The sequence below is a fragment of the Rhinolophus hipposideros genome, assembly GCF_964194185.1.
Source record: "Rhinolophus hipposideros genome assembly, chromosome: 10".
Classification (NCBI taxonomy): domain Eukaryota; kingdom Metazoa; phylum Chordata; class Mammalia; order Chiroptera; family Rhinolophidae; genus Rhinolophus; species Rhinolophus hipposideros.
In genome coordinates this window covers 75,407,610-75,426,507 of record NC_138056.1, presented here as the reverse complement: position 1 = coordinate 75,426,507, position 18,898 = coordinate 75,407,610, and the positions used below count along the sequence as shown (strand labels likewise).

Genomic DNA, 18,898 nt, shown 5'->3' with positions numbered 1-18,898 from the left:
CTGGAGACCCAGGGAGGAGTTGCAACTCTAGTCCAGAGGTATTCTGGAGGCTAGAAATCTGTGGTCAGGGTATTGGCAGGTTGATTTTTTCTGAGGCTTCTCTACTTGGCTTCCAGATATCTATCTTCTCCCTGTCTTCAATTGTTTTCCTCTGTACATATCTGTGTTCTAATCTCCTCTTCTTATAAGGACACCAGTCATTTTGAATTAGGGCCCATCTTAATGACCTCGTTTTAACTTAATTACCTCTTGAAAAACCCTATCTCCAAATACAGTCATATTCTGAGATACTGGGGGTTAGGATTTCAACATAGGAATTTGGGGGGGGGGTGACATAATTCAGCTCCTAGCACTAGCCTCTTCCACATGCTTCTATTTCCTTTGAGGAAGGAATGCTCATTAATCTCCTCATTTTTCCTTTGTTACATTCTGTTAGGAGGTGAGGACAAGCAGGAGCTCTGGTGTGCCCTGAGAAGTCTGCCTCCGGTTCTCACTGAGCCACTGTGAGAATGGAACACTCCACCCGGGAGCTGTGTCTCAACTTCACCATTGTCCTGATTACGGTTCTCCTCATGTGGCTCCTTGTGAGGTCCTATCAGTCCTGAGACAGCATGTCACACTCCTGGGATTGACTGCAACACTCCAGAGCTACCTGCTGTATGCCCTGAGATCCCACTGCTGTCATGGGATGCCTTTCTCGGTACCTCAAGGCACTTCTGACCTGTACTCACAGTATCTGAGGTGCTTCCAGTGTTAGGATAAATTGTATGTTCTCTAAAGATGCTGCTCTCAAGGGCTGCCAAGTGTTTGCCAGTGAGTGATAGATTTATTCCCCAACTCTTAACGGCAAATGTGTTAGACAAGCCACAAGGTCAAAATGAAACTGGATTCACGATGATGTAGAGCTATAACAAGCCCCTGATCTGTCTCACCACACATCCCTTCAAACCACACTGCAACCAAACTCTAAATCATCCTGCTAGAAGAAAGAAATGTTAGAAGAAGTCTTTGTCAGCCCCTGTAGCTATCATGTGAATAAAGTTAAATTAACCACAAAAATGACTTTTATAACTTATTTTAGCTTCTATTTGTGATACTGCATTTGACCCTTGGCTGGGATTGAAGTGACAAATGTTACAGTATTTCTAGCATTTGAGCTAAGCCAAGTTGCGCCAACTGCTGAGGATTTGAAACCAAGTCAATTAAGAGTGTCACGTTTCAAATAATTCCATTGGTTCAGTGCTCCTCAAAGTTTTCCTCTAAACTAGTCCCAAGGGCAGATGGAGAATAAATCCGTTCCAGTAGGAGGTCTGGGATGCAGCCTGAAGAGTCCACTACAAGCACAAAATTTCTTTGAAGTCTTGTGTTTTCTCTTCAAAATTCACAAATATATATTCTCTCCTATGATATCTCCACATTTGTTTTAATATAAATATTTAAAATTATTTACCACTGAGTAAAAGTAGAACATGAGTCATGTCCCCTATTTGGTTATTCTAATTTGGTTATTGTCATTATGCAAACAGAACTAGTCAGAAATAAACCACAGTTGTAACAAAAAAAATAGAAAATATAAATTTACAATTATGTTTATAGAAGAGACATATGAAATAGATATTTCTTACATACATTGCTAGAACACCCTATATAAACAGATCAAATTTGTTCTTTGTGCCAATTCTGAGGTCACTGTGGGAAAGGGACTGTTGCCAAACCTCACCTTTCACAACACCCCAAATGAAGCTATTCCTTCCTGAGAATTTGGACTATGACTGTGGCATAGCTTACCAAGCAACGTGGTTCTCAACCATGGCTGCACAGTTTATGCACTTGGGGGTGATTTTTCAAAATATCTATGCTGGGTCCTACCCAGACCAATTAAATAAGAATCTCAGGGGGTAAAGCCCAAGCATCCGTATTTTTCAGATGTCTTTTAGATGATTATATTGTGCAGCCAGACTTAAGGATCACTGATGTCTACCAGTACTTCTCAAACTTTGATGTGACTATGAATCACTGGGAGGTCTCCTTTAAATGCAGATTCTGATTCAATTCTGATTCTGATTCATTCTGAATTAGAGCTTGAGATCCTGCATTTTAAACAAGCTCCTCCGTATGCCAGAGCATCTATGGTCCATGGATCATGAATCACATGGACGTTAGAATCACCTGGAGCTTTTAGAAACTCAAGCGTGAGCCTATTCCCAGGAGTTTCTCATTTGATTGTCTGGGGTGAAACTGAGCAGTATTCTTGTTCAAAAGGACTTCAGATGATTCTAATGGATAGCCAGGTTTAAGAACCCTGATACAGCTAAAGGAAAAGTGCTGTTATTTTGAGGGGTTCCCAGCCAAAATTGAGAAATGGCAGCAGGGTCCTTAATGTCCTACTCCTAATTTCGGAGTCAGATTCCACATGTGGACGTGCCATTGTCAGTGTGATTCAGTGTGCAGTCTACTCATAGGCAGGCATACGGCTCTAGGGCCCTTGGTACATGGTTACTTGTCTTTCCCTTTCTCAAAAACGAACAAACCTCAGAGAAGTTACTGATGCTAGTGTATGTGTTTGAGACGGTGTGTGCATAGTGGTGGGGAGGGCAATGAACAAAACAAGTGACAACAATCCTTTCACCTCAGTCTGAGTCTTCATACCTATAAACATTTACGATACTGTTTGTTGAATCAATTGTATACGAAACCTTGTCCTAGGCACTTTCCACACATTATGCCACTTAGCAGATGTGGAAACTGAGGGTTATACACCTCACTATCCAGATATCAGTGATGAAGCTAGGATGACAAAAGTCTCATCTTAATCTCTGTAGGAGACTGTATACAAATTATGCTTCGTTATAGCTCTCCAAAGCATTTAACTCTAAGTTTTGACTCTCACATTCTTTAGCATTCTAAAATAGCCTAATTAGAGAAAGGCAACAGTTATACTTCTCTTTGTAATTTCTCTTCACTTGTCAATCCTCACCTCATTTCTCCTGCCTTTCTCTTCCTAAATTCCAGTGATGCGATCTACTCATAGGACCCATTTATAGACCACATTGTGGGGGCCACCTTTGCAAGTAGGCCATACATTAGCAATCTCAGTTATATGGCTGCAATTATGTCTAATTTCTTCCATATTATGTGGAATCCAAGTCATTATGACTAAATTCCATAAATTATAAGTCTGACTTATAAATCTCCTGCGACCTCAGGTACCTTCCCTGGGACCTCAGGTACCCTGAATCATCACAATACACCCTCAGTGTTGGCTCCACCCACTCAAATGCTGCTGATTATTCCCAAACAAGATAGCTCTCCTCTGAACCAGAACACGAATCACAGTTGTTAACTACAGTTCCAGTTCATGGGCTTGATCCTTCTTTCCCTAACTTCTTTCTCTTTAGTTCATTCATTCATTCATTCATTCCACAAGAACTTATTGTGAAATTACTATGTGGTAGGCATTGTACTAGACACTGGGGATAAAAGGTGAATGAGACAGACAGCCCCATTCTCATGGAGCACATGATTTGGTGGGGGAGACAGATATATGAACCTGCAGTTATAATGGCATGATAAGTTCTTTGACAAGAGAATGACAGAGAGATTTCAGGCAGGGAACAGCAGAAATAAAGATCCAAAGGTCAGAGAGCATGGCAAATTCAGGAAACTGGAAGTGTCTGCATAGCTGAAGCACAGAGTGCCTCTCTAGCCACTGGCAGAAGTTATGTCACATAAGGGCAGATCTCAAGATTCTGACTGCTTCTGCCTGATTTCCAAGTTGGACCACCTCTAGGGTCCCTCACTGTCATGCCTCACGCACTGGAAGGGACCTCCTGCCACCAACAGTTGTCCAACAATTGTCCAAACCACGTCCAAGCTTGCACAGAGCTTAGACTGGGCTTGGGAACATCCCGCCACCTTCATCCATAGCAGCGAGGTCAATTCTTCCCACTTACCACCTCACACTTTGAGCAGCTTTCTGTTGGGTGATGGTCTCTTCTTGCCATAAGAAGAGATCCCAGCACATCTTAAAGTTGAATTGCTAATATTACACTACCAATCAAGCATTCCAATTTTAAAAGGAGATTCTCTTTTAGTGCTAGCTTAGGCTTTTCTTCCAGTTTTCCCTAAATTGACTACTAAATTGGATACTTTTTGAAACATTCCATTTTTGTCTATTTTCTTACACTGAGAAAATACACAAGCTTTTATTAGTTACTAGCAGTCCCAGCACCATATCTGGTCGCCAACTCCTCTCCCTAGGACTGTCATATAGTTGGTCTTATGGGCATAAGAAATTATCCAGATAATTCATGCCAAGTCATAGCTCTAATAAAAGAACCCCCAGGCACTCCAACCTGATCAGCTTCCATAATCACATTTCCCACTTTTGATCCGGACAGGGTCGTGTGGAAATTGTAATAAAATGGTAGTGCTTCCATCTTTCTCTTTTAATTTGGGGCTATCAATCAATTTAGAAGGCATTTTAAGGGGATAACCCCCTTTTCAATTTTCTTATTTTCTTATTGCTTATCTGTCCCTTTTGCTCCTCTGAGACATAATTCTGTCAGTCCCACCTGTCTCCACAACCATTTTGGCACATGAACCATGCCATTCTTGCATGTGGTCTCAGAGCCTTCCTCAGCAGGTAGGGTATGTCTGTTACCGCCTTGAAATCCCACTACTGAGAATCCTATCCTGAATGCGTGAAATACCCAGAAAGTAGTTAGGCTCAAAATAAACTAAACTGGTTCTGTTCCTTTTTCCTCTGAAAAATTTACCTATCATTCTCTTATATTTTATAATTTTCCTGCTTCCAGACTGTCTTTTAAAATAATTTTCGCACAGAAGATCATTCTTAGCCGATCCATGGCTACCTGTAGCATCTCTTTTGTTTACTTGTCCCACATGCCCGTCCCCAACCCCTCCCTTGCAACCGTTTCCTACTATTTGTAGTTTTCGAGTATACCATGCTCTCTCATAGTGCTGTGACCTCACACATCTATTCCCTTTGCCTGAACTTTCATCTTTCTTTTCCTCATTAATTCATTTGTTAAGATTGTTGATAGGTATTACTACCTCTTGGAAGTTCCCCCCAGATAATTTCCTTCTCTGAGCCTCATGCCTAACATGTTCGTAGCACTTATCATATTGTGTGGTTTGTTTGTGTGTCTCTCCCATGTTTATTTCTTGCCTGTGGCAACTTTCTTCAATGCCGAATTTTAGTTCCTAGCACCATCATCATCATTAGATAAATATCTATTGAACACATCAATAAATGCTTGGTTCAATATAAAAATCTTTGGAATAGACATGTACTCATTTCTATGATTAGATGCACGACCTGTGCTCACTGCAGTGTAACAAAGAAGGGGGCATGAAATCTGTAGTTCTAATAGTTCTAGTACAGTAATGAGCAAACCAAACTTCTCTTAGACTTTAGGCAGTTGAAAGAGCTTTTCCAGAGGCAGTTTGCTTCTTTATAAAATATTTATGGTGCTTGCTTCTTTTGATGTATCTCTATCACCACCCTGAACAGTTTGAGATGTTTATGAGTAACTCATCAAAGCCCAAGTGTTAAGCATATTTTTGAGTTCATCTGAAAACAGGGTGCTACTGGAGAAACTTCCATTTTTCAAGCTGTATAAAGTTGTAATTGGGAATACTTAAACAAAACTTATTGCACACCTACTGTGTCTTAGGAACTTATTTTAATTCTCTTTTGTTTTTTTAAGTATTAATTTTCATTCATACCTTATAAGTGAGAAGAGTGAAGCTCAGTACTGACAGAAGACCAGCCCCCAAACACTAATGAGAAGTAGAGCTGAGAGGCAGAGCTGAGAGACAAATTCAGTTCTCTTCTACCCACATCAGGTAGAGCTCTTTCCAATCACTATGGCTGCTCCTCTATGCTATTATACAAGTGATTCTAGGGCAGAAGACACGCTCTCTTACACTAGACAGAAAGAGCCAAAGATATGGCATAATGGCATGTAACTGAGCCTTCCAGACAAACACTTTCATCACTCTATAGCTCAATAATATACATTGTGCAATTTACACAATTCTGTTTCCCAGGAGTGGGAAACAAAACCCTGGAATCATCTTTTCTTTGTTAGCCAACTGAGCAATTATAAGAAGGGACAAGAATATTTATGGCTGTTTAAGCTGTTTTTAATGTGTCAGTGTTATCTGTGGGGATTAATTGGAAACGACAGCTCCATCTACAGCACTGGCTACTTATACACACTTGCAGGAATTTGTCACATGGAGATCTTTTCCTCTCCCGCTCATTAGATCGTTTTCAGAATAAAGTGTTGGAAAAAGCACATTCTTTGAATTCAGAGACTCTATTTTGCTTACTAATATGTGACCTTAGACAAGTCATTGAACTTTTGTGAGCCACCATTTCCTTTGCTATAAAAATAGAGAATAATACTTTCATTGTAAGAAGGAGGTTAAAGTAGATATTATTTAGATATCCTGTGTTTAATTAAATAACAGTGCCTGGTAATGAATAAATACTCAATAAATGGTAGTTAATATTATTATAACACAAATAAAGTGTTTACAATGCTTGGAACATAGTGTTAAGGATTATTGGTAGGTAATGCTGCTGCTACTATTTCAATGCTATCTCTTTTAAGAGGGAAAATAAAACACTTTGTGAAAGTTGGGGATTCACAGATTCTTTACTCATGAAGAGTACAGCGTATTTCTCAAAATGTAAGGACCACCTGAATTACAGTATCTGAAGCACTTATTCAATTGCAGGTTCCTGTACCAAACCACTGAAATGGAATCTCTCAGAGTGGGGTCTGGCTTTGCTACATTTTGAACTCGATCTCCTAATGACTCTTATAGTCACTGAAGTTTGAGAACCACTAATCTACAACATCCTCCAGCCCCAGGATTTGCATTTCTAACATTATCAAGGATTTCAGCACTGGTTGGAAGGAGAAGTCTACACATTTTCACTTTCTCAGAGGATCACAGAGTTCTCAAGCCCATCCTCTTGAATGACAAATTTACATTCTTCTTCTCCATGTCTCCAGGGGAAGCTCTGCTTGCACCCTCCACTCTCCATTTCCAGTCAGTTTCTGCGTTGGATCTACAGATTCTCTCCCAAACAAGTGTGCTTCTTCGTATCTGCAGATTCAGACCCCGTCTATAGCTAAACTTAATACAAGTTATTTTTTAAACCTGAGATTACATAGTATATCAGCTTGTGCACAAAAGTTCTATTTTGATATATTTTCAAAGAAAATGTTGTAACTGTCGTTCGAATTTTAATAGCTTTAGAAACATTATATATTAGTAGATTTTTTCCAAATGATGGTCGCATTTCACTCTCACCTTTTTCCTTTGCATCCCAAGATTGAAAATCAGCACAAAGCAATCTTTACTTTCGATCCGATATTTTAAAAATTCAGAACTTTGCTACTTTCTCCCTGGGTAGGTAAAGTGAAAATGAGTTTTCTCAGCAGCAGCCATTCCCCCCAGGGTCTGCATGGTGTGATATTGGTGTGGCAGCAGTGTCCACAGGCTCCAGGCCGTATTATCTGACTCCGATCCAACTGTGCATTGCTTCTCTTCCAACCATTTACCCACTTCATGTTCTCCTGACACAGACTCAAAAAGGCCATGGAGGGAAAAAAGTCTATTTTCAACATGTGCTGTGTCTACAATGATGGCCCGCCGAATGATATCATGCACGCAAACACATACATCCTGCCAAGCCCCGAGGGAATTTGTCTTCACAGCGGCAAACTTTTCAACTATTCAGAGGTTTCATGGTGATTAGCTGACAATTTAACATGAAAGCTGATCTTGCCCTTCCCGTTCCCACCCTGTCAGAGTGACGGGGATCACATTCACGACGCAGACAAGCAGTAAGCACGAAGCTAAGCTTGTAAGACTTGATTTTGTCACACGTGACGTTGCCATCAAACCTTGATTTTGAAAATGAGCCGTGTGCAATTTGAGAGACTGAGATGGATAATGACTTAAACCATACGAATGTCACTTATGAAAGATCACCTCGGTGACTTTTAATATTACTGTTGATTGGTCTCTGAGCCATAAAGCATCCTCTTCCTGAGAAAGAAATGTATAGCAAAATATATTTTCCTTCAAGTTCTCTGTTCTTGATTCCATATTCTCTTTTTCCTCTTTTCCTGATATTTTCAGTGACCCAAACACACTTATTTTGAAAACATAATAGTTATTATGGACTTTTGGTGGAGGCTATATTTAATATGCAAATTAATATCCCAACATAAAGGCACATCCTTTCTATCTACAGTGAAAAGGTAAAGCAAGCCCAATGCCCCAGATTTAGCTGTGCAAACCTCACAACCCCTTAGCCATGAAGATGAAAATGAAGGAAGGCGTATGTCTGCTGGGAGAAAATAATGTAGTAGTACCTGACATCAGGACATATATATAAACAAGTGCACACTTGTTTATTTGTTATTCAAAGCTGGCAAGTGTTCTTCTGAATATTATATATGATGACTTGAAGAAAGGTGCCAAAACGTTTTTTCTGTCTGGGTACCAATGAAAAAAGAACTGAGCCCTGAAATATGAATTTGTGTATGTTATTAATCACTTTAATTACTGGTACAACCCGTTATTATAATGCCTTACATTTTCTGGGAAGAGAAATATTTATTCAAATTTTGTTTGGAGTTTCCCTGAAGCTGTTAGAATTCTTTGGTAAAATGAAATTAAGTTCTAGCCGTGTCAATGAAATCGTTGTCTTTCTTAACTCTTTCATCAACAACAAAAATCCAGAATGGGTAGTAGAAGAAGGTAGTTACAAATACCAGCTATAACCATGTGACCAGTTGTAGAAATGAAGATTGTAATTGTCATGAATATTCCTTTCTATTTCATTGTGAACCTGTTTAAATACACACATACACACACACACACACACACAAAACCTCTGTTGCCATATATATGATATATAAAGTTAATATGTCTTATGCTATATTTTATATTACTATATCTTATGATATCTTATGATATATCATATGTATGATATATAAAGTCAATATAGCTTATGCTAGATGATGAGAGAATAAGAGGGATGAAAACAAAGATTATATAAATATATGTATAAATACATATATACATATATATACCTTTATATACTCATATATGTAAAATCTTTGTTTTCTTCCCTCATTCTCTTATCATGTAACATAAGATATATTGACTTTATATCATATAATTTAAGTATTGTTCATTTTCCACTGTGGTATTTAAGTTATGGGATATCAAGGAGAAGAGTAAATATCACCCAAGGACTTTACCTTCCCTTTTGGGGAAGGTAAAGAATACAATATTGGTTCTGTTTTTCTGGAGAACCCTGATTAATGCAGATCATATTTTATAACTTTTAGTTTTACTATTTTATGACTTCAAAGTGTTTGAGATCAAGGTTTTTGTAGCCATATCTGTGTGATTAAGGCTCACGAAGTAATATAGAAAAAGAAAGGGGAAAGGGTGTAATCTATTGTTGTCAGTTTTAATGTGGTGAAAACCTTTGACTTATAGAAAATATAATAATATAAAAATCCTTTCAAATGAAGACTTTACTTTCGGCCACTGTTATGAGCGCCTATAATGGCAGTTGCCACATTTCAGTCTCTTCTTGAAAGTCAAGGGGACATTAATCCCTCCGCAGGGCCCTAGGTCCCTGCGTGGTACTTGTGACACGAGTGGGGAACAAAGTCCCGGCACAAACGTTCAGATAGAGTGAGTAACACAGCTTTATTTGGGAACCAATGTCCCTCCAGAGGCCAATGCTCTGGTAAGCACAGAAGGTTATACAGAATAGGATAGAATTTAATAAAGAACCAAGTCCCAGAGTCAATCAAGGTGGTGATGGTCCCTGGTCCGGGGGAGGCGACTGGGCCCACGTCGGGTCTGAGGCAAGCTGGTCTTGCAAGGAGAACTTCAGAGAGTCCTGGTGTGGTGGCTTGCCACTCGCAGAGGACTCTGTCAGATAGTGTCTCATCCAGAGGCTCGTGGAGGGTCTTAGCCGAGTGCCCAGACTGCTCACAGCATCGCTCTGGAGTTCTGCTTTTGTCCTCTTTTCCTTGGACTTGTTTACTTCATAGGTGGTAACCAGAAGTTGTTTGCCAGGAGTTTTTTTACCTCTTAGGTGATAACCAGAAGTTGTTTTGGTAAAGATGCTTATCACTCAATTTTGTTATGCTCAGTTTCACACAAAAACGTTTCTTACTTCACTCTTATCAGTCTCACACATGTGCAGCCATAATCCTGTCCCTACTAGTAAACAACTTGTCTTGCAAACCTCAATCCAACATTTATAATACATTTTGTATGCTCTATGCAGCAGCACCCAGTGATGGTACTTTAACTCGACCACATACTACAGGCACAAGTTTCAACAGAGGGGCAGGAGAGAGAACTCCACAGCAATTTAGAGCTAATTTCAAACACAGGGAGTAATTGTCTCTTCACTACCAGACTTCCAATAAGCTTTCTGGAATGTTTCACCTAGAGAGGATGTCAAAGATACTTGATTCGAATGTGAACTTTTATAGAGGGGAGACATGCTCAGAGAAGTTAAGCAACTACTCATGATTTGTTAGTAGCAATACTGGGTTGAGAAGCCAGATCCTCTGAGGTTTAGGCCATTTTCAACTGGCAACTCTGAATAGTTGGTTTCCTTAACTGGAATCTCTCTTCACAGCTCTCAGATGGGGGAAAAAGGCAAAATCTGATTGTTTTAGGCTGTGGCACAAAGAATGTGTCTTATTCCACATATATACAACTGAAAGCGTATGATTGAGTGTCTATCCTTGACCAGTGTTTTCTTGCTATGGGCTGAAAAATATGTTGGCACTTCATTCTGTCTAGATGTCCAGACCCACTGCTTAAGATTCAGCTTTCTAATTGTGTAGTTATCTGAAAAGGGTGGGTTTTGGGGGTGCTGGAATCAGAAGCCTGTAGAATTTCTCAGAATTTTTCTTATAGTTATTTAAGTATAAACATTTTAACCTTCATTATGGCTGGAAGTGGAAAGAAAACTTCAGCAAGGTGAAATTTTAGCTGTGGGGAGAATAAACAGCCTTTATGACCTCTGAGATTTCCTACAATATTATTGGCTGGTTTCCCTGAGAACTTTCTTTACAACTCTCAGATGCTAAAACCAGCTGCTTACAGATATCTTTCCCTACTCTCAAGGAACATGATCTAAATATGAATCATCATAGGCACCATGATCTTGGCTAGAAAATCTTCCTAGTGACATAGTATCCTATTCCCTGAGAGGTGCCAAAAGAATTCTTTCCATAGTGTCTTCCTCAGAAGAGAGGCAACAGGGCATAGTGGAAAAAGCATGGGTTTTGGCAACAATTAGACTTAAGTTTTAACCCTGACTCAGCCATTTATTAACTGTTTGACCTATGACAAGTAAACTGCCTGAGCCATAGTTTTCTAATCTAAAAATGGAGATAATCTAAAAATGAGATACCCACCTCAAAAGGTAGTGGAAAAAGTAGAAAGAGTGCATATAAAGTACTGAAACATAGCAGATTCTAGATAAATTATAACTTGTAATTATGATTTTTAGGTTGAGTTACTAGAATGGAGCACCATCCCTCTTTATGAGGTAAGCTTTTAAGAGCTTAGTATATGACCAAGTCTCACACACTGATCAGTATACACGTGTGGTTGGGGGTAGGGGTTGGATGAGAGCCAACAAGAATAATTGTCATGTGTATTCCTCCTTATTTTGTTATAAACATGTGTAGGCGTATAACTGATAATTCAACACCTGGTCAGCTCTGAGTTTCTATTTATTGATTATCTTTTCTGTTGAGAGTTGTTGAGAATTTCCTTATTCTTTATATATCAAGTAATTCTAAGTTGTTTTTTTTGGCTATTTTGAATATTATGTTATGAGGCTCTGTTTAAGTCCTCTGGATAATTTGATCTTCAGTTTTAGCAGAGATGGCAAACCCCAATCTGCCATCTCTGTGCTGTGATTCTAATGTTAATTCAGTATTTAAAAACTTCACAGTGTTATTTGGATCCACCCCTTGTGTGGCCCAGAGGCTAGTATGGGATATGAGCAATGGTGTATACCATAGTTTAGTTCTCAAAACCTTTACTATGCTGTTTCCTAATGAGGAAGAGCTCAGAAGTGACTTCGTACACAGATTTAGAGGATCCATTCTCCAGCTCTCTCCTTTCTATGATTTCCCCATATTCTCTACCTCTCAAGGGCCCCTTCTCATGGTCCTTAGAGAGCTGGAGTTATGGCCTCTCTATGCTGTTCCATACTTATCATAACAGTGTCTGCCTTGGGAACAAAGGGTAGAGAGAAAAGAGGGAAAAAACAATTAATAAAGATTCCCCCAACATTTTTCAAATCATAGGACAGACTCCTTTTCCCAGTTCTTCTGCAACAGAGAAATATTTTCTCTGAGTTCTAGGAAGCTCACCACTGCTGCTCTGTTCCAAGAGTGCAGCTCAAGAGTTGCCAAATGGCAGGGTCAGGAATTTAATAAAAGGAAAAAGTGGGGTTTTCCCTCTACATTAACAATCCTGCAGGGCCCCCTATATGGTCCATTAAATAGAAGAAAAGAGTTTCTCCTGGAGTTTTTCTGTTCACGCGTGCTGTGTAGTTTCAAGATTTGGGCTGCCCTAGAGTCTAAGTTAGGAGATTTGGGTAGGAAGATGAAAAACAGGAAACTCACCACAGTCATGGTTGTTATATGAGTTTTAAGAAAGAGATAAGGTGGAACAAGTTTACAGATTTTAGCCCAAATCAGAAGTCCTTAAAGTCTAGATTTGAATCACTTAACCCCCTGATTGGATTAGATGATACACGATAACTAGTACCTCAGGAGCCGGACAGCAAATGAAAAGTCTCAAGAGAGACTCATAATTCTAAGCCTCAAATTATTTTTATAATTATTTCATATGCAATATGTGGCACTCAATAAAAAAATAGCTAGGCAGATGAAGAGACAAGACAAGGTAATTAGAAAAAACAAGAGAAACAATAAATAATAAAGACGACCCACAGAGAGTATAAATAATGGCATCACTAGACATGGACTTTGAAATAACTCTGCTTAAAAAAAAAAAAGAAAAAAAGAAATTTTTTATTATTAAAAAAAAATGTTCAAAGAAAGAATATTGTTATAAAGTTGTCCCCTGTATTTTTTTATAGCTTTTAATATTCTCTGTACCTGAAATTGACTCATCTTTCAGAAAGCTTGTCAACTTCTTATTTTTGTTAAATGGGTTGAATAGAACCTGAGTTGTAGTATTGAAGTAGGAGGAACTCCCTTAAGAAGAAAAGAATGTTATAAAGTGAGCTACCTTCCCAAATAAAATAGTACTGTTGTTCATATGTAGTTTAAATAAAGAAGTAGTCAAGGTCAGTTTTATTTAGTCCATATTTAGTTTGTGCAAATCTATCCAGCAGTATTTTTTACTGAACTTACAGTCTCTTGGTTATTTAAGTGCTCTCTTTAATGACAGTAAGTTCTTTTTTTGGACATCTTAGTTTTTTGGTGATTTTTCTTTGTCTTTATTATTTTTTTCTGTTTGGCCTCACTTTAACTCTTTCCTTTTCTTCTTTTATCCTATTGAGAAAACTTATGATTCTTCCAAAGGCAGGACCTCATCACTTGCCTCCATTAATACTGAAAAAACAAAAAAAGGTTTTTATTTATTTATTGTCTCTTTAATTTTTTATTAAAATTGTTTAACTTTCTCAATTACAGTTGACATACAATATTATGTTAGTTTCAGGTATACGACATCGTGATTAGACAGTTATATACTTTATGAGGTGATCACCCCGATAAAGCTAATACCATCTGACACCATACATAGTTATTACAATATTATTGACTATATTCCTTATGCTATACCCTACATCCCTATGACAATTTTGTAAGTACCAATTTGTACTCCTTAATCCCTTCCTCTTTTTTACCCATACCTCCAACCCTACTCGTATCTGTTCTCTGTATCTATGAGTTTGTTTCTGTTTTGTTTGTTCATTTATTTTGTTCTTTAGATTTCACACATAAGTGAAATCATATGGCATTCGTCTTTCTCTGACTTACTCCACTCAGCATAATAACCTGTAGGTCCATCCATGTTGCAGATTGCAAGATTTCATTCTTTTTTTATGGCTGAGTAATATTCCATTGTATATATGCATCACTTCTTCTTTAGCCATTCATCCATTGATGGACACCCAGGTTGCCTCCATATCTTAGCTGTTGTAAATGATGCTGCAATAAACATATAGATCCATATGTCCCCTTTGAAGTTTCCTTTGTTTTGTTTTTTTTTTTTGATAAATACCCAAAAGTTGGATTACTAGGTCCTTCTTTGTCTTTTGTTATAGTCTTTGTTTTAAAGTCTATTTTGTCTGGTATAAGTATTGCTACACCAGCCTTTTTGTTGTTGTTATTTTGTTTCCATTTTCATGAAATAACTTTTTCCATCCTCTTACTTTCAGTTTCCACACGCCTTTCAATCTGAAGTGAGCCTCTTATATGAAGCATATGTAAAGATCTTGTTTTCTTATCCATTCAGCCTCCCTATGTTTTTGATTGGAGAATTTAATCCACTTACATTGAAAATAATTGTTCATAGATATGTAGTTATTGCCAGTTTATTATTCATATTTTTAACTTTTTTTTCCACCATAAGGAAATCTCTGTAACATTCCTTGTAATATTGGTTTGCTGGTGATGAACTTTAAGTTTTTTTTTGTCTGGGAAGTTGTTTATCTATCCTTCGAGTTTAAATGATAGTCTTGCTGGTTAGAGTACCCTTGGTTGTAGGTCCTTGTTTTCCATCACTTTGAATATTTTGTGCCATTTATTCTGGCCTGCAAAGTTTCTATTGAGAAATCAGTTGAATCTAATGGGAGTTCCCTTGTGGGTAACTAACTGTTTTTCTCTTGCTGCTTTTAGGATTCTATCTTTGTCTTTAATCTTTGCCATTTTAATTATAATATGTGTTGGTGTGGGCCTGTTTGGGTTCATCTTGTTTGGGACTCTCTGTGCTTTCTGGACTTGTATGTCTATTTCCTTCAGACATACAATGTTAGGAAAGTTTTCAGTCATTACTTCTTCAAATAGATTCTCAACCCCTTGCTCTCTCTCTTTTGCTGGTACCCCTATGATGTGAATATTGTTACTCTTGATGTTGTCCCAGACGTCTCGTAAGCTCTCTTCATTTTTTTGAGTTCTTATTTCTATTTTCTGTTCTGATTGGGTGTTTTCTGCTACCTTGTCTTCCAAATTGCTGATTCAATCCTCTGCTTCATTAAGTCTGCTGGTGATTCCTTCTAGTGCATTCTTCATTTCAGTTATTGTATTTTTCACTCTTGACTAGTTCTTTTTTATACTTGATACCATATTTTGCAGAGTATAATGCACATCTTTTGCCCAAATTTGTGAGGGAAAAATAAGGATATGCATTATACATGGGTAGTATTAATTCTGTATGTATATGAATATTTTTAACTCTTTTATTTATGCTTATGAGTTAAAAGTGTAACTCTAGAAATCAATAACAATATCTGTATGCAAAATAATACCTTGGAATATGATAACTGGTTTTGTTGAATTTGCAATGATGAAGTTCTTGGCCTTATGATGTGTAAATATCATGAATTTGTTACCTGTATATGAAATGTCTTGTACCTTGTATCTGTGCTTGTGTTTTGTATTTATTTGTTACATAAAATTTCTTGTACCATAATATGTTAAAAAATAAATGCTAAAATTCCTCTATAATACAGAAAACAAATATGTAAATGTAAACAAATACAAATTTGAATTAAAAAAATTAAAACAAAATATTTTTTCCCCTGAAAGTTTGGGCCAAAAACATGGGTACGCATTATACATGGGAGCACACTATACACAGCAAAATATGGAATGGCTTTGTTGATGTTGTCACGAAGATTCTTGAGTATCCTTATAATCATTGTTTTGAACTATGTATCTGGTAGATTGTTTGCCTCCATTTTGTTTAGTTCTTTTCCTGGAGTTTTCTCATGTGCTTTCATTTGGGATGTATTTCTTTGTTTCCTCATTTTGGCTGCCTCTCTGTGTTTGTTTCTCTGTATTAGGTAGGGCTGCTATGTCTCCCAGTCTTACTGGGTGGCCTTATGTAGTAGAGGTCCTATGGGGCCCAGAGGCACAGTCTCCCTGGTCACCTGAGCCAGGTGCTCCAGGAGTGTCTCTTGTGTGGATTGTGTGTGCCCTCCTGGTATAATTGAGCCTTGATTGCTGTTGGAATGTTGGTTGATTGGTTGTAGGATTTGGCCACATCCACACCTTATGGGCTATTATGTGGGGAGCTTAACTCACCAAGTGGGATTCGCCCCAGTGGGCTCTGGTGACTTTTGAGACAGCCCTTTTTTTGTGCCACTTGTGGGGCTAATTTGCCAGTGCTCCACTGTGGTCTGAGTCAACCTCCAAGAATGTTGGTTCTGTGGCTTCTTGAGTGGGGCTCTGGTGCAGGCCCCGGTCACCCACTGCCTGTGACCAGCGGGGAATACCTAGTAGGTACTACAAACCAATCCACAATTGTTTGCTGTCTGTGCTAACCCTGCAGGCATAGGGGAGAGGTCATGCTGTGAAACAAGGACATCAGCCACAAATACTGGGCCTGGGGTAGCTCCACAAAATGCCAGGACACCCCAAGGCCTGCTGCCACCTGCCTGCTGCCTTAAGGTTCAGCCACTCATAAAGCCTCATGTGGTATGTGAGTTGGGTGAGGCAGGTTCTCAGGGAGTTACTAGAGTGGGAAGAGTTTGTCAGCAGGTTAATGTAGACTCTGATTTGGTGGCACTGCTGAGCCTAGAGGTACTCAGCAAAAGTCTTAGAGCACACTGAGCCCTGTAGCCGCCTGACTGGGGTCTGTCGACTCCCATAGTTTTCCAAGAGAGTGCAATTTGGGTAGGGCTGGCTGCTCGCAGATAAAGTGTCTCTGATGTTGGGTGACTTGGGTATGTTGGGTGATGTTGGGTATGTTGGGTGATGTTGGGTCCAAGTGAATCAGCAGGGTGGAATGAGTGGAATGAGTGGAATGAGTGGAGCTCACCAGGCCAGATTCAAATTCAGATTTGGCCTGTGGGGATGGGCTCAACACAAGAAAGATGGCACCTGCCTCCTAGCTGTATGGGAGAAGGATCCCACATATGGAAAATGGTGACTGTCTTCCAGATCTTTCTAGGAAGGCACACGCCTTAATCTGCCCCCCATATATCTCTGACATTCCCCCAAGTTACTGTCCCTCCACTGGAGCCCAAGGTGGGTGCCTTCTATTGAAAGAGTCTGTAAAATGGGCCATTTAAAAGGACGTTTGGGTTTCCTGCAGCTGTCTGTCCCACCCAAATGGTTGCAATCCCCAGTTTTTCACAGCCAGATGTTGTTGGGGCTCCTCTTCCCAGCACCAGTACTCTGGACTGGGGAGATTGGTATGTGGGCCCCTCTATCCTCTGGGGGGAAGCTTCATGGCTGAGACATCCCTCTCGTTTTTTGACTGACACACAGAGGTTTGGGGCTATCCTGCTTTGCATATTCACCCATCCGACCAGTCTCAATGTGGATTTCCTTTAAATCCTAAGTTATAAACCCATGGAGAGGACTCATAGCCATATGGGGGATCCTCACAGGTCCCCTCCTGAGCGTGGCATTTGCAGGTTGACAAACACACAAGGGTCTCCTTTACCACAGTGGACAGACCCATACTAACATGGGAAAGCAAGCTGGGAGCAAAGGGCCTGGCCATGATTTGTGGGGCTGGTCATTGTAGTCACTAAAGGGAAAATCTTTTTAGGAAAGCGGACCAACATGCTGTGAGGGATCTGGAGGACAACCCAAAGCTGGCTGTGGCCTCATGTGGGGTATCGTGGTAGGAGGCTCCTCCAGGAAAGTTTAGATGTCTCTCTCACTCAGGAGTCAGGGAATCGAATGGTCTCTGCATGCGCAGATGGCCTCTGCACCTGTGGATGGCCTTGGAGGATGCCAGAGGCCAAGAAACACGACAAGTGGTGGACCAGACAGGATTGTGCAGCCCCCGGGAGTGGTGTGCCTTTGACTGCTTATCCCATTTTTCTCCTTGACCTTCTCAGCAGTTATCAGGTCTCGTCTAGGCTGGACATTAGTGAGGGAAAAACTCCAGAGGTTTATAGTGATAATAAAAATCACCACTGTTACACATTATTGCAATTATTACCATTGTTTGCACTTAATTGTTTTCACTAAATAACTAAATAAAGTTTATCCACAAACAAGTGTCTGACGATGGAAGGTGATAAAGGAAGGATTCCAGTCCATGGTGTTTCCTTAATCTGCCTGGGAGCCGGGAAACCACTTGTTCCAGCAGGAGAGCACCTGAACCACAGCCTGCATGTAGCCATCAGCCCAGAGGGCCAGACCACAGTCTCTACAGCAATCAGCCCAGCTGCTCAGGACTCAGCCAATGACTGACAGCTTCCTCATTTTGAATCCTGCTTCCAACTTAGGACCACATAGAGGAAAGCCAGGTATGTTCCCCTAAGCAGTCAGGTAGGATGCCCATCTTCTAGAAAGCCTACCTCCAGCTTAGCCATGCCAATGACCTCTTATCACAGTGTTTCTTTGTCTACACCAGGGAGCTTTCTCACTCCTTTCCCTGCCTTTCAGTCTCTGCCAAAGGCAGGCGGTGGTGGCCTTTGCTATACAGGGCAAGCTCTCCAAGTGCTGTCTTCCTTTGGGAGGTCTTCCTCCATCTCCACAGAGGTTAACAGTGCAGGAAGCAAAGAAAGCACTCCAAATAATAGGCATGCTTGTGTTCACTCTTTTTAAAAACGTATTTATGTATATGTGTA

The 18,898-nt window shown here is 39.6% G+C and overlaps 1 protein-coding gene across 1 annotated transcript; it reads left to right on the top strand.

The window, feature by feature from the left end:
• Window positions 1-509: 509 nt before the first annotated feature.
• On the top strand, window positions 510-8,137 carry SLN (sarcolipin; the record flags this gene model as incomplete). The annotated part of the gene is made up of 2 exons (XM_081062362.1): window positions 510-741; window positions 6,772-8,137. The coding sequence occupies one exon, from the start codon at window positions 510-512 to the stop codon at window positions 603-605; it is 96 nt and encodes a 31-aa protein (XP_080918488.1). The 3' UTR covers window positions 606-741; window positions 6,772-8,137.
• Between the last annotated feature and the right edge of the window lie 10,761 nt (window positions 8,138-18,898).